This window comes from Phymastichus coffea, unplaced genomic scaffold (assembly GCF_024137745.1).
Source record: "Phymastichus coffea isolate CEN01 unplaced genomic scaffold, Cenicafe_Pcof_1.1 PCOF00012, whole genome shotgun sequence".
NCBI classification, from domain to species: domain Eukaryota; kingdom Metazoa; phylum Arthropoda; class Insecta; order Hymenoptera; family Eulophidae; genus Phymastichus; species Phymastichus coffea.
In genome coordinates, this window is record NW_026706823.1 from 6278655 (window position 1) to 6302407 (window position 23753).

Below are 23753 nucleotides of genomic sequence, written 5' to 3' on the forward strand. Positions count from 1 at the left end.
TTGTACAGTATACATATATACAAAAAACACTTGCACACGCACCGGTTTTATCCGTTTTCTTTTGTGTATCCTTTCTTTCTACTCGTTTTCCACAGCTTTCGCGATTGCAGCTGCGCGACTTACGTCGCTTTCTGCGGACCATTGCCAACCGGTAAATATATCGGCATTCTGGACTATCGGGCCGGGTCTCGTAAGACCTTCGCACGAGCCCACGATGAGCTGTAATTGAGCTCACCATCCTTCTCGGTTATTCTATATTATTATTGAATATTGTGGCGGTTTGAAACCCCGTTACACAGTAAATATGATAACTATCGCGAATAAAACTTCGTTTTGATTCTATCATATCTGGCGGAAATAAAATTAATAAGCGGCCGCCCATCACTGCGAAAGAGAGATTAACCGGGAAAGAGAGATAATCTGACCTTTGTTTTCTCCTCGATGATCCCTGGAATGAGAAGGCACAGGGCAAGCCAACTGTCCGGCTTCGCGTCGTTGTTGCTGCTGCAGGTGGTGCACGTTATGACGGAAGACCAGGGCTTGGGGCCGTTCAGGATGGATGACAGATAACCTCTTCTTCGCAGGGAACAATGGCAGATGATGGCAACGCGAGCTAATTCCTAGGTCAACTGACCTCGATTGATAGCTAACGTAGAGTGAATAACGCTACGCAATACTCCTGTGCGGGCAGTGACCACTTTTTCGCGCAAGCTATCCCTACTTAGCCCATTTTTAGGCGGCGTACGACGAAGCACTAATTTATCGCGCGTCGCCCGCCTACTTAATAACCGCTTAGTGTGCGCTCACATGAGCGCTCTTTCTTTTTTTTTCTCTTTCTCTTTTCTATCGTAGTTCTCTCTCTCTCTCTCTTTCTTCAACTGCAGCGTCTTCTTACGTTTTTCCTTCTGCAACGCTCTCTCTCTCGCTCTTCTTAGGCTATCTTAGCCGGGCCTCGTAATTTATGGTGGCTGAAAAAGAGGTACAGTATTAGGCGCATAGAGAAAGTGCGCCCAATACTGACCACTGAGCCTTGCCGATGGCAAAGGGGGGGAGCCAGAGGGATCGACGAGAAACCGGCAACTGCCTACTCTCGTCACAAAGAAATAAAAATACGCAGGATAAATCGTTATTTAATCATCAATTACAAAAATTATTCAGACTTATAAGTTTATTGTATTATTTTGAATTAAAATTATTCTTTTCGAAATTAACATGAATAATGTTTATCTATTGTATAGCGTTAACGTAGTAGCACGTCTGCTGGTATTTCTATAACTGCTGAATTTATCAAAAGAATACTTTTACAGGTAGTTTTTGATGACTGTCTGTAATAACATAATCCATTAATCCATATAATACACGTTTATTTGGTGATCTGTAAAAAAAAGAACAAAATAAAATGATAATTATAAATAATTAAAAAAGTATAAAGTTATGGTGTAAGAACAAATCGCAAAGTGACATTTTGATTTTATGAACAAAAGTTAAAACTACAGCAATAACAGTGGTAGTCATAATTTCCGTTTTTCAATCACGAAGGATAACGTTGTGGCGCGTATCAATCACAAGTGTCTGTAAGTGTAGCTATTTTTCGAGTGGATAGGAGGGACTCTAACTAAGCACAAGCTTCTTGGGCAGATCCCGAAAGGCCAGTGTGGGACTAAGACGACAGTAACAATATATTTATCAATTTGTAATCTTGTCAATGCAATGAAAGCAAAATCATTCCGTACGGGTGGTAGTTGAAGTAAATCACCAAAAACTACAATATGTATTTTACGAAACCACCCATCTTCTTTCCCTGATGTGTACAAAAAATCTCTGTCAGACGTAAATGGACATATATAAGGGTTATATTTTATATCATAGAAATCTCATCAATGATGATAAAATCAATATCCTTTAAGATTTTGTATACTCTTTTCAAGGCATTATTAAATAGAGGTTTATATTTTGTTGTACCTACAATATTTGTGTTGTCCTTGATTTACAGGTAATTATAATAATCTGTTTGTGACGAGGTCAAGCAGATTGCTTATCCTTCGTCTGCTGTTCCTCAATTTCCCCTGCTCTCGACAAGGCATAGTGGCCAGCATTGGGCGCATAGTGAAAATGGGCCTAACTAGTGACCTTTGTTTCAGTCACCGATGATCACCGAACGAGGTCGCAGCCAGTAGTCATTAAGTAGTTCTCTCGTGGGTTTCTTAACATAAGAAGGTAGAGCTAGTAGAGGCGTACAGATGTTTGGTGGAATAGTCAGCATAAGGACGACTGTATCCCTTCGTGCCTTTGCCTTACAGCGAAATTTATATCACCCGCCAAGCCGGGAATACAAGGGTCGGGTTATTTCTCTCTTTTTGTCATCTTCTCTCTCTCTTTCTCTCTCTATCTCTCTCTCTCACTCTCTCTCGGCTTTACCGGTTAGACTAACAAGGAAAGGTACCCAACCCGAACTCACCGATTTTGATGATATTGATACATATTGTAGAACATAAGAAATTAAGAGACACGTATTTTTTTTATAGGCTAATTTTCACTTTTAAGGAGTAAAAACCTCTCCTTAAGTTAACCCCCAAAAAGCGTTTTTTTTTAATATCTCAGCTTAAAATTAATATTTTTCAGTGAAACAAATTGAAGGTTATTTTTTACAAAAGGAGCAAGTATTTCATGGTTATTTGAAGAGTAAGGGTAGTATCCCCTATTTTTTAGGGGTTGAAAGCATATATTTTTGGCATAATTTTATAATAAAAAAGTTTAAACTGACTAAAAAAAATTGGAAAAAATGTTTAAACATCCATATTAACAAAATTTAGTTGACGTCTTTCGGTGTTTTAATAAATATTACCCCTAAGGGGAGTAAACCACCCCTAACAAAAAATAACTAAATATGGCATTCAATACATAATATTTCGCAGAAACTTTGTATATAGAGATTTTCGAGGTCGCTGATTACAAATCTGTTATCAGATTTTGAAAATTTAAAATGCGGAACCAATATGGCGGACGGAAATATCGAAAAAAAAATTTTATATAATAAAAAAGTTTTAAACGACTACAAAAATTGGAAAAAAAATTTGTAAACATCTATAATAAATAAATTAAGTTTTTCGGTTTTTTTATAGATACTAACCCTAAAGGGACGGAGGGTAAACCACCCCTAACACAAAATAACTATAAGTATACTTCAATCCATAATATTTTGTAGAAGGTTTGAATATAGGGGTTATCGAGATCGCTTTTTACAAATCTGATATCAGATTTTGAAAATTCAAAATGATGGAACCAATGTGGTGGACGAAAATGTCGAAAAAAAATTTTAACTTTCATAAAAACTTGTTTACAAATGTGTGATCTTTGTAGCCTGTACATGTGAACTAAAGAGCTTTAAACCTTAACACCTAAACAACAAATAGGCTAAATGGTTGTGCTTTTTAACCAAACGACTCCAAACCCTTAAACTCCAGACAGGCCGAAGGCCTATACTTTATCGTAGATACAAGTATAAACACATTACCGACATTTTATTCAATAATTTTGTATGTAACAAATAACGTCTCGTTTTATGTTTCACTCGAAGATTATTTATTTTTCTACTTTTATAAATTAGCATAATTTCGAAAGTAATTTCATAAATTGTAAAGTATTATAAAGTATTTCATAAATTTCATAATTATATAATTTTATAAATTCAAAAAGTCCACACTTTTTTGCAAATGAAAAAACATAGGTTAATAAAATTAGTTTATCAACTTCTTTTTCGTTTTGTAATAAATTTTAATGTTGTCAAACTTAGGAAATTTCATTGTTACAATTTATTCGTAAGCAAAAAGTTTTTTAGATGAATTCTCGAAGTAATGATTATTCTGTCTATAATAAAATATATACGAGTACAGTCAGGAATTCCATAATAATACTATTAGATACAATTTAATGAATTTATCAAAAAATCTAAATTCAATAATAAATATTATTCTCATTGTTATTGTTATTTTTCATTATCATTGCTATTATCAGTATCACTGTTATTATTGCTATTGCAATTATGCTTATTATTAATATTATTATTATTATTATTAATTTTTTTTTTACTTGAAGTTGCGGAATCCTCTTTGCGGATTCCCCTTAGTCTTTCTGACTGAGGGGTCATGTGGGACTCCCCGAAAAAAAATAGGCCTACCCACTAAACCGCCATCTCCTTGGTGTCCTTCCTCCAGCCAGGGACTATGTTGATATTACTTCTGACTGGAGGTTCAGTCTGTGTTTGTCCGTTCGTGTCGTTCCTCCGTATCTCGTTACGTCGCGTTACTTCGTCTGCTCAGTCATCTGTCAGGCAGCCGTCCCCGTTCTTACGTCTCAGTATAGTTTCCGTATCGATAGCGAGTAAGCGCCACCATTCGGGTTCACGCAGCATCAGAGCCACGATGTTATCGGGGGTGATGCTGCCGACCGTTTCTTCCAGTTCCTGTCTGAGTCTTGTCCAGTGGTCACACGCGAAAGACGTGTGTTCCGCATCGTCTCGTTCGTTCCACAGTACTTACAGTCGGGTGTTCGTAGTCTATTCATATTGTAAAGGTACCGTCGGAAGTACCCGTGGCCCGTCAAGAGCTGGGTGACGTAGAAATTTACATCACCAAATTTCCTTCCGAGCCATAACCTCAAGTCCCGTATCAATCGTCTCGTCCAGTTACCACCTCGTTCCTCTGTCCAACGGCCTTGTCAAATGTCAATTGTCCTATCGTGCTCAGCGATTGCCGCGTTCTTTCGTCTTATGTCCGCGCTGCTCCCGTAGATATTTTTGCGTTCAAAGGCCAGAAGATCTACGGGTATTACGCCAGCCACCACCACAACAGCCTGCGCAGAGACTGTTTAGTAGGAGCAAGCGATTCGCAGTGCGCCCTATCTCTGTACCATCATCATCAACTTACAGTATTTCTTTGTCTTCAGGGAGTCTGCCCATATTTCCGCGCCGTATAGAAGGATCGAGTGAGCTGTCGCCATTAACAGTCGTCATTTTCCCGATCTCGGTTCCGACGTATTTGCCATTAGGCGACGCAAGGATGCTATTCTCTCTGCCGCTTTCCGGGTTGTTTTCTGTATATCAAGCCAGAACGTCATCTTCGTATATCGAGGGTTACCCCGCGGTACTTTACTTCCCTCTTGGTCTCCATCTCGCATGTCCCCACCCTCATGTGCGGTATCGTCTATATGCATCTTCTCGTGAGAAACATCAGTTTCGGTTTTTCCGTTGCAAGTTGTAGTCCGTGATCTGTCATCCAACGTTCGACTCGTCTCATGGTCTGGTTCAACGCCAACTGCGCCAGCTCGGGGGATCTCTCCGTAATCTCCGACGCGAGGTCATAAGCGTAGGCGACGAGGGTCACTCCGAGCGGCATCCGTCCGACCACTTGAAAGACGATGTACTGGTGATCGCTGGCTGTGTAGTCTTCGATCACCGGCCATCCCCTCAGCCGTGGCAGGATTCTATCCGATGTCATCGTGACGTCGGGGATAGAGTCTTCGACACCTGGTCGTCTATACGTCGGCATATGTCCTGTATTTACCACTGCTAGATCGAGCCTTGTGGCCATTTTCAGCAGTAGTCGTCCGCGTCGATTCGTTTCGTTCATTCCCCACTCGGTCGCCCTCGCGTTAAAATCCCCCGCAACGATGACATCCCCGGGCAGGTCCCTGATCCCGTCTTCTAGGAGTGCCGCCTTTCTTTCGAACTCCATCGCGGTGCAGTTGGGTGTCAGGTAGACGCTGAGATAAGTGACAGTGCCAACTGTGACCCAGTTGTAGTCGTCCCCGATATCGCGATTGGAGACTCTAGATTGGGTGCCACCCCGTACCCAGATAGCAGTGGTCTCTGTCTCGTTTGTAATGTATGTCTGGGTCGTCTTTCTCCTGTATGGTTCACTCAGAATCAGGATTCCGCGTCATATTCGTCGGCTATCTAAGGTAGGAGCATGTCTGCAGTCCTACTTCGATTCAGGTTTCCCTGAATTATTCTGTCCGTCCTCTAGTCCGTCCCCTGCACTCCTCCAGCGCGGCCCGGAACACGGCACACCTGCCGCCTCCGGCGAGGTGGACGACGTCCCTGTGCTCGGCCTCGGAACACACTGGGCAGACCGGCTTGTTTTGGCATTCTGTCGCGTAGTGTCCGGATATGCCACACTTGCGGCAGCATTTCGTCCTGTCCTTACCTCTGCATTCAGCTTTCACACGGCCGATGCCCAGGCATCTGTAACATTTTGTCATCGTCAGTCGTTTCCGAACGCGGCAATGCACCCAGCCAATTCCGATCCGACCACGCCGAAGCAATGCATCGGCTTCCCGCGATTCTAATTCGCAGACCGCCATATACTGCTCAGCGCGGTTTGAACCGAAGATGTAGACTCGGAAGTCCGTGTTTTTTTCTGTCTCTCGTCTGAGCGCGTCCGTCACGTCTTTCGGAATCGCAACGCAGTCCAGATCCATGATCTCCAATTGGACCTTGGAGGTCATGGTCTTGACACTGCCCGTTTCTCCGATCGTATCTTGGATCTAACGTCCAAAGATCACTCGTTCATCTGGCTTGTCTGCATCTACCTGCAGCTTCATAAGACATAATCCGTTCTTTGTCTTCCTCAGGGTTGTCACCTGCACGTGGCTCTCCTTCGGGTCGATCTTCGTCCGTATTTTCCGTACTATATCGGAGTACGTCGTGTTTGTGCCTGGTCTGATCAGGACAGCCAGACCCCTTTTCCGGTAGGCAGGTCCGCCTCTGTCAGACCGATTCTTTACGTCCGTTTTCTTTTTTGTCTTGTCTGATCGTTTTCGTGTTACCGTCTGCCAGTCCTTGGTCAGTTCCGTCGTCGGTGGCCTCTTATGTGAGGGTTTCGGCGTGGTTCCGACCGGCGAACGTTTTCGTTTCGTCCGTGACGTTTCTTCGTTATTCGCCGCTGTCATGTCTGTATTCTTGTTGTCTTGGGAACGTCTTTCCGAAACTGTGTCCGATCGCTTGTGCAGCGCGATGTCCACAGTCTCGAGAATTGTCTTAATTCTCGTCTTCACTGTCATGTTCATGTTCTTTGGTATGTTTGCTGCCTTGGCCATTTTCGTCGCCGTCTCTTGTATGAGCCACAACAGTTCCGTCACGTCTCGTGTGTCGTTTGTTATTATGGGTGTTCCTCCTGTCATCGGTTCTTGGCTGTCAGCGGCAGAGATGTAGCTCACCGCGCTGCCGCCGCTTGACACACTGTCCGTCCTCTGTCGTCTCGGTAAGTTCAGTAGGTTCGTGTCGTTTTTTCGTGTCGTTCTCCTCATTCCCGTGTACAAAGTGCGGCCCTAAAAATCCGTGCCGCTGCCCGTGGCCACCGGGGCTTTCACTCGATTGGAACCCGGGGTGGATTTCTCCTGAGAAGGAGTTACCACTTGAAGTATATTAATGTTTTTTTTGTGCATATTCATATTTTTGGTTTTGTCTCGTTGTGCTGAAGGTCCTTCGTGGTTGCGACTCCACGAACCGCGCTGGAACAACGCACGGCCCCTGAGGTCCCTCCTCCTCTTCCCTGTGTGTTCAGTGTTCCCCCCTGTAGAGTGTGCGTGATTGTTAGTGCCCATAGTGGCAAAACCAAGCTTCGTTCACGGGGAGAGCCCGATTAGAGGGGTCCTCGACATTCGCTCTTTCGGTAAGGCCCGTTTATAGGGTCGCCCAGCATTCATTCATCCTGGTTTGCCAAGAGAAATGTGTGTGTAAGTGTTTGTGTAATGTGTGAGTGTAGGTGTGTGTAAGTGATTAATGGTTGGGCACATCGGCAGAATACCATTATCTTTTGCGTCATTTGTGAGCCATATCTTCCTCTTGGCCGTGTCCGTTATAGCGTTGCTGCTCAGAGTATTGACGCGACGGACGACGTTTCCACCAAGCACGGTCGTGGACGTTGGAAGCTAGCATTTGCCCAGTGATGTGTTACCACTCACTGGACCAGCCCGGCATTATTATTATTATTATTATTATTATCTATGTGAATAAAAACTACCATTTTCGGTGCCTATAAAGTGAACTATGAAAATAGAGTTTCCCGAACATCACAAAGTGGAACGAGAATTCTACTCCAATGCATAAATTAATGATTTGATTCAATTTACATTCACTCGTTTTATTCTAGTAGAAATGTAGCAGTCCTGCTTTACATGCAAAAAACAGAGCTTGTATAAATTTTACCGCTTATTTTTATTTCAGATTGAAAAATGAAAATTAATCCTTTAAACGTTCTAAACTTAATATTAGCATACTTTCAATCGTTATACATACCAGATAGTGTCACGAATTATCATGAAACAGAGTTGGCCGAAAACGCAAAAGAAATTTTAATAGATGCAACACATGATTTCAACGATGTAGTAATGATTACTGATGACTCTTTGGATTTTCAAGAAGAGTATAAAGACCATAATGCGGAAATAATTAAAGATGAAGTGCAACATCATTTTCCTGATCCGGATATAGCACCAACAAATCAATGTACAGCAGATAATGAAGAACTAGATTTTGAATACAAAAAAAGAGCTGTAGATTTTTGGAAAAGTAGCAAAACGAAGCAAAATTTCAGTCTCAAAACAGTGCAAAACAGATTCAAAAAAGTATCATCTATTAGTCAGCTACGTCGTTGGGCTCATTTAATTAATAAAGGAGGCACGTATAGAGAAAAAGCAGCATAAATTTGGCAGTATACCATGGATAAGTTGAAAGCAGCTCTCGACAGTGGTTCAATTATCCATGATAAAGATATAATTCGATGGGCCTTACAAGCTACAAAAGAAATTGGTTTTGATGATATTAGATTTAAAGCTTCTAAACATTGGTTACTCAAATTTAAACAAGCACACAGAATAGATTCTAAGAAAATAAATAAGTTTATAACAAGAAAAGCGCTAGAAAGTAGTGCAGAACTTACGGCTAAAGCTGAAGCATTTATCGATGATGTTAAATCGTGTATACCAAGGATTGGACTCGAAAATTTGTATAATTCAGATCACAGCGGATTTCAGCTAGAAATGCATTCTGGAAGAACATTAGCAGTAGAAGGAGAAAAGCAAGTGCAATGTCTGGTACAGTCAATATCAGCAACAACGCATAGTTATACTATACAGCCACTAATATCAGCTACTGGACAACTGTTGTCACCGCTACTTCTAGTTTTAAAGGAACCAAGTGGCAAGTTTGGCCCTATTGTAGAACAAAACATATTTAGACCAGAAAACGTATACGTGAAAGCATCCAACTCTGGAAAATTAACAACAGGTAAGGGAATTAATAACAATTTTTACATTGTAATATCGTTGATCAGTTATTAGTAAGTCGTTTAATTGTAGATCACTTCAAAATCTGGTTGGAAAAAATATTTTATCCCCATGTAGGCCATCACTTAATATTATAACTTGATTCTTGGAGTGGTCGTTGTGACAAAGTTATAGAAGAAACGATGCCACAAAATAAAATTATTTACATTAAAAAAATTCCAACTGGAACCACAGGAAAAATACAAACACTTGATGTCTATGGATTCCGTATTTGGATAAACTTTGTCTGACCATTTTCTAATAATGTAATGTTAATGGATCATGATATGAATTTATATGTGAGAAATAATATAATTAAACTTCGATCATTGGGTCACAACCAACTGTCTTCACCGAGATATATAGATTTTAAATATTCCTGGTATAAAAGCGGTTACGTCAATGAAAAACTAGATAAATTTGATAATCTTATAGATTTCAGTTTTGGAAAGTCTTGTGCAATACATTGTGAAAAAGTGCACAAACATTGCAATTGTACGATGTGGTTGGTGCAAAAAAGCATTGTGCTTTACATATTTTTATGAGGACTACCATCATTATAAAACTTCGTAAAATAATATATTTTATGCTCAATACAAAAAATGCATTATGGCAAAAGATAAAAGATTGTAGATTATTATTATTATACTCTAATATTATAAACAAAAATATATTATAAGTTGAATTTACAATAAAAGAATTTTAATAACATTATGATAACAATATCTACGGAAATTATAAAACTGCTTCGCACACTGAATTTTCTTGTTTACAAATTTAGGAATTTGAGGTGGTTTGGAAAAAAGACACAGGCATCTAGCCTATTTGTTGTTTAGGGGTTTAGGGTTTAAGGCTCTTTAGTTCACATGTACAGGCTACAAAGATCACACATTTGTAAACAAGTTTTTATGAAAGTTAAAATTTTTTTCGACATTTTCGTCCACCACATGGGTTCCGCCATTTTAAATTTTCAAAATCTCATATCAGATTTGTAAAGCGTGATCTCGAAAATCCCTACATACGAGTGCAAACCTTTTACAAAATATTATGGATTGAAGTATACTAATAGTTATTTTGTATTAGGGGTGGTTTACCCCCCCTTAGGGGTAGTATCTATGAAAAAATCAAAACACTTAATTTACTTATTATGGGTGTTTAAAAATTTTTCTTATTTTTTTTAGTCGATTTAAACTTTTTTATTATAAAATTATGCCAAAAAATACGTTTTCAACCCCTATAAAATAGGGCATGCTACCCTTACTCTTCCAATCACCATGAAATACGAGTACTTGCTCCTTTTGTAAGAAATAACCTCCAATTTGTTTGACTGAAAAATATTAATTTTAAGCCGAGATATGTAAAAAAACGCTTTTTTGGGGTTAACTTTAGGGGATGTTTTTACCCCTTAAAAGTGAAAATTAGTCGATAAAAAAAAATACGTGTCTCTTATTTTTTTATGTTCTACAATATGTATTAAAATTGATGAGTTCGGGTTGGGTACCTTTCTTCGTAAGTACAGCAATGTTCGTTAGCCAGGCGTTTACTCGCCGGCTACCAAGATTCCTTGTATTAGCAGCGGTTCTTCTGAAACGCGGATCGTCAAGGCGATCCTGTTGCTGGGTGATCCGTGACTTATTTGTCATTAGTAGTGATAAAGTTCACGCGTTGAGTATTGCAAATTATTAAAGTAAGGATGTTAATTTATATTGTGTAGTAAGGAAAAAAATTGAGGCGTAATAAACGTGTGAGAAGAAATTATGAATTTGTATTCTCGGTATTTCGAATTTTTGTTGTCAGCTACGGATGACTATTTCTAAGTGAAGGAGACGAGTGACCACGTATTTATCATTCAGTCACACTAACGCGAAACATGACCCGTTATCGTTCAAAGTTCGTTTTTAGTTTTCTATTTTTCTGGTTGCCGGAATTCAGTTTGTAGTTCGTTTTCTTGCTCTTAGTGCTTGTTTGAGAAAGTATTTGAGTGCTTTATAATATTTGTTTGAAACGGTTTATTTTTTAAGCTCAATCAAGTCGACCTTATTGCCGGTTTAGAGCCATAGAGAGATCCTATTTCCGAAAATACCAGGGAATTGAGTTCGTAGTAAACGCGCCTTTTGTTTCAACTTACTTGTGTTACGGTTCATACAAAAATCCTTTTATCTCAAACGCAACGATGTCGTTAGCATGTCGAATTTGGATAATTATGCGCCGAATATTACGCGATACACTTGTAAAGAAGATGAAATGCAAAATCGACTCCATAGAATCGGCTATTCGGCTGGAATTGATGCGTTATCGAGTACTTAGTTTGTGTGATGACTTAGAAAAATTGCGAGACTGTTACTTGCGTTTCACTTTTTTCAAAGAGCGACCCGATTTGAGGCCACCGCTGCATTTGGACTATTTCGTGTCGAATTCCAAATTTGATACACGACGAGCAGTAAAAAATAACGGTAGAGTACAGAGCACAAACCTTAAACTAGCTCGCGATGGCTGCAGCGTCCTTGGCGGCCCAATCGCTGTATGAGCAACAGCAGACGACACGGGTGAGAACAAGTGTTGTCACTACCTCAGAGGAAATTTGATCGCCGGGCGAAAACGAAGTCGCGCCCAGTAATAACGACGCGTTACTGAGAGCAATTTACCTGCCGTCGGATAGTGCAAACAGGCGCTCACGCGAGCAAGTCGCGCGAGATTAAGGAAGGCACAGCACTAGTACGTCAAGCTAGATCCGGAGATCTTTGACAGCGGTGTCGCGTTGGATTCATAGGCGAGAAGTCCGGTAGGTTATCACGAATGGTGAGAAATTAGTTTTTAGAATAGAAAGAGAGACAACGCACAGTAGAGCGGCCCAGGTCGAGTAGCAGGCTTGAACACCACTTCCTCAACCGGAGGTTGCGAGGTGCTTAACGTACCAGCGACTGCAACTGAGCGATCGGCACATGAGAGCACACGAACATGTATGATTACCATGGCCAATCTGTACAGATCAGCGAGTACATCGTATTTGGCGCCCAAAGTAAATCCGTGGATTAAGGACTAGAAGTGTTACGTACATAAAGCTACAAGCAACGAAGCCCGGATACTAGTATTGTCGGACGAAAGCTCGGTAGTCGACCGAAAGAGTGTAGCTCGCGTGGCACAACAAAAGCTGAAGAGGACAGAGCGGTTGAGGGATTGTAGGCAATACGAGGACGTGCTCGTCGGATACCGATAAGTGTGACACTAGCAGGATAGGTCATCGCATAAAGGTAAGCTAATTATAGTAGAGAAATCGAGCAAGGAGAGCAGCCTTCCGCGAGTCAAGTATATATATATCAAGTATGTTAACTCTAATTTTAGCGTTTACGCAGGAAGAAACTATGCGGTTATGCAAGGCGAAAATAATTATACCATCAAATAGTTAATGGAGAAGCGCGCCGGTGATCGTACGTAAACAGAACGATGGTTACAGATTTTATCTCGATTTTAGACCGGTAGATAAGGTAACGAAAGTAGATGCCTAGCATAGGCTCTATTTTCGATAGGTTGCGCAGAGCGGTTTATCTGTCGAAAATAGATCTGCAAGCGGCGTTTTGGCTAATTTTGTTATCGGAAAATAGCAAATAGTAAACGGCGTTTTCGGTCCCAGATTTTGGTTTATGGAAATTTGAACGAATACCGTTCGATTTAGTAAACGCGCCGACTACTTTCACCTACCTTATGGATGCGTTTGAGATTCAGAGTATGAGCCGCACGTTTTCTCGTATCTCGACGATTTGCTGGTAGTTAGCGCAGATTTTGAGAGCCACGTGTTATCGATAGAAAAGGTTTTGAAACGTTTAGTTAGTGTAAGGTTAGAAATCAATCTAGAAAAGTCTGATTTCTTTCGTACCTAGATAACTTATTTAGGTTATAGGTTAGATAGCAAGGGTTTGCGTTTGGATGATGACGTTTCTGAGGTGTGGTAGATAGGTGCACGTGTTTTATTTAACACAAGAATGAGATCAAAGTCTCGATGACTAAGCTCATTTGTAAGGATCAGCCGAGGCAGTGGAAAGAGGAACAGCAGGTTGCATTTCAAAGATTGAAGCGTACATTAAAAGAGGCGCCGGTACTTCCGCGCCCTGATTTTGCGCGCCCCTTTTATTTGCATTGAGACGGCTTTTCCTTCACGATGGGCGTGTGATTGGTTCAGATATTTGATGATGGCGAACATCTGATATATTATATCGAATGATAATGCACGTGAGCGAAATTATACGGTTAGCGAAATTGAATTTTTGGTGGAAGTCTTCGCGGTAAAGAAATTTAGGCCTTATATAGAAGGTTCGCACTTCGTTATAGTCACGGATCATAGCGCGCTCACTAAGATCTTGAGCAAACACGAGTTAACAGATCATTAACAGCATCTAGATTGCAAGATTGCACTTCGAACAGGAGCGCTACATCATATGTCGGATGTACTGTAGCGAGAATTTTCCGCCAGTTACTAACTTTATTCATGCAGTCTGTAATAGTTTCTATATCACAAAATTGTTTACATATATTATATTGAATTCATGGTTTCAATGTAACTGACTCATAATGTCCAATTTTTTGTAAAAAAAACATGCATCTAATATGTGAGTTGGAAAATATATTTTAGTTACATTATCATCATTGATTATCCACAAATCATCTCCCTGACGAATATATTTAATGTAGTGTTCTCTGAATTTTAAATGCCCGACGTGAACAATGACACTTTTAATTTTATACATTGTATTATTGATTGTAACATGTGTCACTACATCTTTAAGAACGAAGTTGTTTAATTTTAAACCATCTCTGTCAGTGATATGAAATAAATTAGTTCACATAATTAACACTTCATTTTCAGTTATCAATGTTAATATTTCTTCAAATTTACTTTCACTGGCACAGTCAAAATCGCAATCTATATCACTTGGTTTTGAATCTCTAAAATTTGAATCAATTAGGTCTTGTAATGAATCATCCAATGAAATCGATAAAGAAACTATATTATTACAATATGTTGTAACGGAAAAATTGTGACCGTTCTCGTTCGGTTAGCTGGCAACCGTCCGTACAATTTATTTAAAGAGGGATTCGGGAAGGACCAACGTTTCCACGACTGATGATCCGCCAAGTAAATGGTTCAAAACGGACGTGACGAACTTCAGAATAAGGAGTGAACAGGCGAAACAACGATGAAAACGAGTTACAGTAATTCATTTTCCTACACCGGGCGCATCTCCGTGAAAAACCAAAACTCGTCGGTGAGGACACGGTAAAACTTTTTGTCGAACCAAAAGAATGGTCAAAAAATGGCGTGCTTGACGGCGTGTGCTGAAGTTCAGCAAGTACTAACTAATAGATTGGCTCAAGGATGTGCACGCAACTTAGTTCTTCTCTCTCTGTTTCTTTCTTCTTTCTCGGTTTCTTTCTTTTATCTTCTGTCTGTTTCTCTTCTTGCTCTTCTTTGCTTGCGCCTTGCTTTACTGTCCGTTCTAGCACTGCATCTCAATAAAAAAAGGCAAGAATGAATGTGTTTTCAACGCACACACTCGTAGCTTGGCACTGTGAGCGGATCTCGGCAAGAGCCTAATCATGCCGCGATTCTCCGTCACAATGGACTGAGAATTTTGATTTGATTATAGCAGCTATTACATACCAATGTTGTTTATAATTTATGCTGAATTACCAATTTTACAAATGTTATCGCATAGATAATAATGAATTCCAAAACATCTTGTTGACGAACTTTAGCACATTCTCTATTTACAAATTTTTATAAGCCAAGTATGTTTATATGTAAATATTATTATTTTTATGCTTTAATTTGAAAGATTTTAAAGAGAACATTTTGTTCACTGGTCTCGAGAACGTCTCTAATCGTGAAAACTTCAATAAACTTTGAATAGAGGAATTTGCATAATAATTGCGAGAGATTGGGGGGGGGGGGGTATACCACCAGTTGAAATCTCGTCGCCAAATGGCCTATGGCGACTCATTTTCCCGACTTATTTATCAGGCGCTAGACTGCTCTCTTTGGGTGCAGTAGTCGCCGGGAATCGGAGTCGAAAAAAAACACATATTCGACAACAATTCGCGTTTTTACAATATTTATCGACTGTGACAATTGTTGGGAAAACTTTTTTTCCCTTTTTCCAATGGTCAGGTCCATCTTCACAAAATGACGCTCTTTACTTCCTTCCTTCCATCAACTCATTCGTCTCCTTGCTCGTGTGAATATTCGACATTGGTCAGGCTAGTTCTCGTGGGCAACTCTATGGTCTAGGACAGGGTACGAGCGGAATTTAACGCGAACGAATAATTACTTGATACCTTGTCGAATTGGTTTTGCAGCGAGTTGGTTTCGTCTGAAATCATGGATCCACCTAAGAAATCACGAAGATCGTTACTCGTGCAAGCACTCAAATCACGTACTAAGTCATATTTTTCCAATCGCGGCTGAAAATTAAAGGTTAGCATGCACGGAAAAAAGTACACAACTTAGGTCAGAGAAAAGAGTCCGTTCAATCTTATCCACTTTATTCCTACCGAACAATTATACTATTAATTCTTCGCAAAAGTGGCAGAAGGTCAGCGCAAGGAAATTGCGTTTCGTTGTTCTTGGCGACGGATCCATGCGCTCCGATATCCTATTTACATAGTTTCTCAAGCGCGACGCACACTAACTATAATGGAAATTAACAGCTGCACTTTACCTTAATTTGCATCGGATCCTCATAACGGTATACTTTATATCTGCTTACTCTCATCAGCGGCTTCTTTTACACTTTTGCAGTAGACTTGCACGCATCTGGGGCAGCGAGCAGTGGCAAAATGGACGAGACGTAGCACGTCTTCGTCGAAAATCGTTTCCTCTCCCCTATCGGCACGGAAAATTTTTGTCAATGGTCTAAATTATTATTCGGATGTCAGATGCGCTCTTTCATCATCGTAAATTTCGTAATTGCTTGGTCCTGATTTAATTCCTCACTTGGTCTATCAGTATATCTTGCCGCATGTATAATTCTTACTCTCACCTCCAAGCACATCGATGATGATGGCGGAACTCAATTCCGGGAAGACACCCTTTTATTGGCTTAGCTAATGCATGACGTCAGTGGCGCTTTGCTAATTCATTTGATTTCTTCGAAAATGAATATCGGTATGGGCAGTTTCACTATGATGGTCTAATTATTCGCACGATTTAATATAGTTCATCGTGATTCCTCAATATATATGACTCTTTACTAGCCCATGCGTCGCATGTAATCATTATAATTTGTTCATTTTCAATTATTTGTTGATCAAATTTCTTTTCTTCTTTTCCTATTCCACTTTATTTCAATTTTAAATCTGTCTCACGCATACTTATTCGCTTCAGTCCAATATGTTAGTTATGTATGTCGTTCAAGGTACAGTCTACTATGCATAGTCAGTCTACAGCGCCAATATTAATTTATCCTCGACTTCGTAATTCCGTCTCATCTTATTAATAATAATTGATCTGGTTTGCTCTCGCAAGGTCTCTCTCGCTCGCTCTCACTCAATCTATATCGGCAACTCAAGATGGCCACCACCGCTCCCGCGTGTACACCTCGTATGCGCTTCCTAGAGCGCTTCCCATCGATTATGTGTTGCGTGTGTGCCTTTTTTTTTTCCTGGATGCGTCGCCGGTAGTGAGCAGCAGTTTCTATGGTGCTCAGGATATTGCCGATGGAATGTAGTGGCCCGGCATAACTGATTGCCGGCTGCTACCTCATCCCTAATTTCCTGATCGCCCCAGGTATGTCAGCTTCCCTAGAGTGTTGGTGATAGTGTGCGGTTGTGTAATGCATCCGTGATATTCTTCGCGTGCATCTCCGTCGTATTGTTCTATTCGTTTTCCTTTGTGCTTTTCTCCAGCTGGCAATACGTGGTCGGGAGTGTATACATAGTGGCTAATTTGAATCGTCCCACTAAGATATACGAGGGTGGATTGATCAGTTTCCGGCCTGTCCAAGAAAAACAACGTTTTTAAGAATTTTTTTTTTATTTCTCAACATAATCTCCTCCAAGGCTGATACATTTCTCATAGCGGTGTTCTAGTCTAGTAATGCCATCTCTATAGACTGATTCGTCAAGCTCCTCAAAATACCCATTTACAGCTTCGATTACTTCTTTATTGTCCGTAAATCTCTTACCGCGAAGCCATTTTTTGAGGTTAGGAAACAGATAATAGTCACTCGGGGTTAGGTCTGGAGAGTAGAGAGGGTGCGGCATCAATTCAAACTTTAGATCGTTGATTTTAGCCATCGCAACGATTGACTTGTGCGCTGGTGCATTATCGTGATGAAACAAGATTCTTTTCTTCGCCAGATGAGGTCGTTTAATTTTCACCTCGTGGTTCAAACGTTGCAATAAGTCTGCGTAGTTTTGACCAGTGATAGTTTTACCTTTTTCAAGGTAATCAATGTATATAATACCACTTGCATTTCAAAAAACAGTAGCCATAACCTTATTCGCCGAAAAAATTGTTTTTGCCTTCTATGGAGTCGGTTCTCCTGGTTCAATCCACTGTTTAGACTATTTTTTGGTTTCAAGAGTGTAGTGGTGGGCTCAAGTTTCGTCAACGGTTACGAATCGACGCAAAAATTCGCTTGGATTACGCTTATACAACGCCAAATTAGCGGTAGAAATGTTTTTTCGAATCAATTTTTGGTCGACTGTTAGCAAACGCGGCACTCATCTTGCACAGAGCTTTTCCATATGCAAATGTTGGTGCAAAATATTTTGCACACGTTCATATGACATCTTACAGATCTCAGCTATCTCACGCACTTTTAATCTGCGGTCTTTCAGCACTATTATATGGATTTTTTCGATCATATCTGGAGTTGTGACCTCAACAGGGCGTCCTGAGCGAGGCTCATCAGAGGTGCTCACACGACCCTTTTTAAACTCGGAAACCTACTGCTTAATGGTTGAATATGATGGGGAGGATATCCCCAGTGTTGAGTCCATCTCTTCTTTGATTTCCATCGGCTTTAACCGCTTCAAATAGAAGTATTTGATGACAGCACGATTTTCCAGCTTTTCCATTTTTAAGAAAAACACAGAGACGTCTTGTTCAGTGTGCTCTCAAACCTAAACTAACATGGCGATCGGGCTGAAACTATAGCTACAAGCTATGTAAGGATGGTACTATAGAACGCCACCTCAAGGTAGGCCGAGTGGCGCCATCTCTTGATCAGGCCGGAAACTTATCAATCCACCTTCGTAGATTAGTAAGCTTTTTTCGAAAAAAATTTCAGACGAAAGTTGTTTAACTTTGAGAAGGCCGTGGTTTGGTGATATTGCAGTTGATCTTGAACATGTTTTTCCAAGGTTAATTCAAAGTTAATGTTGTTTTTTTAAGTAGGAATTAAATATTTCCTGCTTCTACAACAGCATTTTCTAAACTTAAACCTTGACTTTTATGAATAGTGATAGCATAACTGAGACAAAAAGGAAATTGTTCTCTAGTAATGAATACGTGATCCATTATTTGAAATTGATATTCTAATCGTTTGATAAAATACTCTTGATTCGATTGAAGTTTAATGGTAACGCTATCTATACCTGTTTTTCCTTTGCTCACTGCAATAACTGTTGCTATAGTTCCATTAACTAATCCGATAGACACATCGATATTCCTTCGTATCATAATTTTGCAACCTATTTTTATTGTGATCACTCGAGAAATACCGCATGCGTTGTCATCGTCTTGATTTAAAATTTTCAAAACCCTTTTTTCTAATCTTTTGGGGCATTTGTAACAATCATTAGCAATTAACTTTATCTCTTCTGCCTCTAACTTATCCAACATGGTATTATTAAGTATTGCACACATATCTTTAGTTGGCATCAAGCACACTGTATTATTTCGCAAATTATCAAAATATTCGTATAATTCATGAAGAGAAATTGAAGGAGTATGACTAGAAAAAGGAATCTTTCTCTTTTGTAATGTTTCTATATCGGAGTTGGCTAAATAACCCAATCTCAATTTACCTAAAATTTCTGAGTAAACTTTATCATTTTTCTGTCTCATATTTATAGTCAATTCCTCATATTCGAACAAAGTCCATAAATTGAATGACAACATGCCTTTAATATATTTTTCAATCTGCGCTCTTGTTAGTGCAATGAAAGCAAAATCTTCTCGCACAGGTGGTAGTTGCAATAAATCACCAAATACTACAATATGTATTTCACCAATGTGCAAAAAATCTCTGCCAGACGTAAATGAATATACATAAGGGTTATATTTGATATCATCGAAATCTCATCAATGATAATAAAGTCAACATCCTATAAACTCTGTCGTAATCTTTTCAACGCATTATCGGATAAAGGTTTATATTTTGCCGTGCCTCCTTGCTCTACAGGTAATTGTAATAATCTGTGGATTGTCAGTCCCTGGATATTAAATGCTGCAATACCAGTCGGAGCAGCAACAGCGGTATTTTTGTTTTTCTTTAGTTTTTTCCATAAAACCAAGTTTTCAATTAGGTAACTTTTACCAGTACCTCCAAATCCGCTAACAAACATTCTTATTACTTTATTGCCAGATGATATTGCAGATGTAATTGTATTAAATATTCTCAATTGATCAGTATTAAAATTTTTGATAGATTGATCTATGTCAATGTCATCTTTTTTTTCACAGACCTTTTCAATTAAATCTTGAACATCTTTCATAACTTGTAATGCATCAAGAGGATCAGCATTTTCCAGATGTTCTGATTTTTGGGTCAATGTCTTTGCTAATTCTTGTTGCTCAATCAATTTATTAGCTTCATCCATGGCATTTTGAATCATCTGCATTTTATCATGATATTTAAGTGCTACAGATAATTCATCCTTTATTTCAATAAACGCATTATGATATGTGTCTTGTTTTCCTTTTAGTTCCTCAATTTGTCTCCATGGTTTAAATAATATGAGTATAGAAAAATAATAAGGTTCAGGTTGTGTTTGTGGATTGTATTTCATATTATTATGTGTGTTCTAATAGACACACATGTTGTTAGTGTCTTTCTAGCAAACGAGCGACACTATAACTCGATGTGGTGTATTGCTGCATACATGAGGCCTCGCTCACTTAACCCTCGCTAGTTAATTATTAAATATATTTTAATCGTATAAGTATATTTATGGAAAAAAAATCAAATAACTGGAATATATATATATATGTATATAGGGGTTCTTTATAAAGTTCGAATTCAAGCTTACTCGGGAATTTTAGCAGCTTGGAACCGAGCTTGTCGAAATATCGTAGACGTGCGATTTATCCCGTACACATGCATATCATGTTATCCGGGGACGTGCTTAATTTCTAAATACTTAATCAGCGTAGGCTATAACGCTATGTAATTGAGAAGATCGCGTTACTCTGGCGCGACCGGTATTTATGATAATAAACGGAAAGAGTCGCGAAAGCAAAATACCAAAGCCAATATAATTAAAAATTTAACGAACGCATACACGTCTACATATATACATATGTATATATATATATATATGTAGTTATACACAAAAGGAGTATGCGGAAATTTGCCAAATGGTAATTGATCCAAATATTATTATTATAGAAAAATAGGTAAGAAGAAAATAAGTTTACACTAATAAACCTTGAGTTACTTACTTGTTAGAAGTTTATTTATTATTATTATTAGTAGGCTTGTCCTCGAAATTATAGAATTATATAATCGTGTATTTTGTCAAAATATTCGTCCAAGAAATATAATCCTTTTATCTTTTTGCTGGTCCTTATAATAACTGTTATCCTTATACAAGTAATTATGCTGTAATCGATCTGAACGTACGCCGTATACGTATATATATATATATATATATATATATATGTATGTGTGTATTTTATAATAATGCGTTAATAGCTGATAGCAAGGATATGAATATACTGATTCGATGAATTTAACAATAAATAAGAACTGATTGACAAAAAAAACTGAGATCAAAACTATATGAAAGCAACTGAATAAAACTGTATGTAAATCCGAACGGAATACGACTGCTCGTGATTAGCTCTGGCGCTAGACTGCCTTTTGTCAGGCGTGGGCGATACAGTCATCCCACGCGAGAGTGTTACTACCGTCATCGCATTACTACGCGGCCGCCGAACCGCCTACGCGTGCTTAACGTGTAGAATTAATACGCGCGGCGCGATTATACATAATACTAGTACATATAAGTTTTACATTACATATATCAGGATTAAGTGAATTTTAAAAGTTGTCACTTAACACATATGAAGAATTAAACGTGCTTGTTTTCTTTTTCTACAATATAAATTTTCATCCATTTTATAATATTCAGCTTTGCGAATTGGCTTTTTTTTCCATATATCAAAAAATCTAGCAAAATCGTATAAACAGATAGTTTCTAACTCTTTAGGGCGCTTTGGATAGTACGTATCTACTAAATTATCACAGAAAATGTCAGTTGAATCTTCAGGCAATAGCTCCAATTCATCTTTCCGTTTTAATTTTCTCTTTTTTTCAAAACCAACGTCAACCTATAGAAAAGTAGTATTTGGATCAGTTTCGTGAAGTGGATGACCTAATAAAGTATCAGCAGCTTCCATAGCTCCACATTCTCTGTGAGTAAGTCCGCGTAAACCTACGGTCCAAAGTCTACTAGCAAGAGATCTATTCAATGCTATATCAGTAAGATCAATATTACTTTTTTCACCTTTTGTCCCATAACATGTAATGTAATATGTCAAAAGAAATGATGACTCACCAATAAACTGAGCATCAGTGTTTCCTTCCCATAAAACTAATATAGAAGGCATATAATCATTTGTAAACCGTTCATTGAAATCTCGAGGCATATCATAAATCCTACTATTATTCTTCAACTTTCTACGATTTGTTATAGCCATAATAACAGCACGTAAAATAAACTCTTTTGTTATCTTTCGCGGAAATTCGAAACGGCAAGTGCTCATAAAACCATTTCGTGTTTTAGTTTTACGCATACAGTAGTCATTATGTTTATGTTGTTGATATTCCATAACTTTACGATACATATCTGGAGATGTATATTTATTGGGTATACGACATGTAATGTATTGCATTATAAATTTCTTTACATCTTCATTCGAAGATATGCCATATACTGGAGCATCTTTTATCCAAAAAATACAATGAAAATGAGGTAATCCTCGACCTTGATACTCACGAACATAATAGTAGTGCTCAATTTTTCCTATAGGTTTTGCGTCAGAAAGCAAGTAAGCCATCATAGCTTTAAATTTTTGTTCAATAAAAATTGCAGCTGGCACAGGATAGTCTACGCTGAGTTGGCTATTAGATCTAGAATCATTATCCAATGATTGATAATTTCGTATGAATTCACCTAAATCAGGCCAGTTCCATTCTGCCGGACTTAACGTTACGAAAAATGTTACTGGACCATATTCCTGTGTCATACAATTTAGTTCTCTTCTTGGTCTTCGCCAGTACGCTTCAGTTCCTCTCAAACGAGAAAATATAGAATAAAGATTTGACTCTAAAGCATTTTCATCCAATTGTTTCCTGAAATTTCCTGCAGTGTATTTGTAACGTGTATCCAAAACATGTAACATGTGATAAATTCCTGCATTGAGATTTCTCATATTGCTATCATGTAGATAATAAAAAAGTAATTGTTTGCTTTCTCTGAATTGTGAATGTTTAGATGTTAATATATGTTTGATAAAATCAGAATCTCTTAATTTGATATCTCTCGGAACACGTTGGCCACATTCACCATAGGGATAAATGTCTGGAAAACATTTCAAATCCAAGTCCTTCTCATTGTAAGCTAAAGGAGTTTCATAAACTTTTTTCATTTGATATAATTTTGTATCTGATTCATTTGGTTTTTTAACATGCAAAGCATTTATTGTATATTCATCATAGAATGAATCCGACTGCGATTTTACTGTCAATAAAGCTTCTGGCTCAGGCATTTTAGTAATACCTGCAGCTTCCTTACTGTCTTGATCGACTTTGTTAACAGAATCTTTTTCGACATATTCTAAATTTGTATCTTTAAGTTCATTCAGTAGATCTTCTGGATTAGTAGGAAGATTAATTTTTGAATAAAGTTTATTGTTTTCTTTGAGCCATTTCAAAGCATTCCATAGTCTTTTTACATTTACATATTCTTCCCAAATAATTTTACCTTTAGTAGGAATACTTCGAACCAATATATATAACTCATGAGCAGTGTTCAATGGATCGGTTTCTTTACACAATTTTCATAACGTTTCATCTAAAGGTAGAGGTAAATGAAATACTTTCCCCACGAGTTTGTCATGACGAGCATAATGAGGTAGATTTTTCTTCATAACAGTGCTTTTTTTCTGGATAACTTGAAATGCTTTTGCACGCTGAATTAAAATC

General features: G+C 38.6%; 1 protein-coding gene across 1 annotated transcript in view; it reads right to left on the reverse strand.

Moving 5' to 3' along the window:
* Positions 1 to 1156: 1156 nt before the first annotated feature.
* The window catches only part of LOC131672745 (inositol polyphosphate 5-phosphatase E), a 229977-nt gene continuing 207380 nt past the window's right edge, over positions 1157 to 23753 (reverse strand). The window contains exon 4 of the mRNA XM_058950173.1: positions 1157 to 1375. Within this exon, the coding sequence (XP_058806156.1) occupies positions 1288 to 1375 (88 nt within the window). The 3' untranslated portion in view covers positions 1157 to 1287. The remainder of the gene's footprint in view (positions 1376 to 23753) is intronic.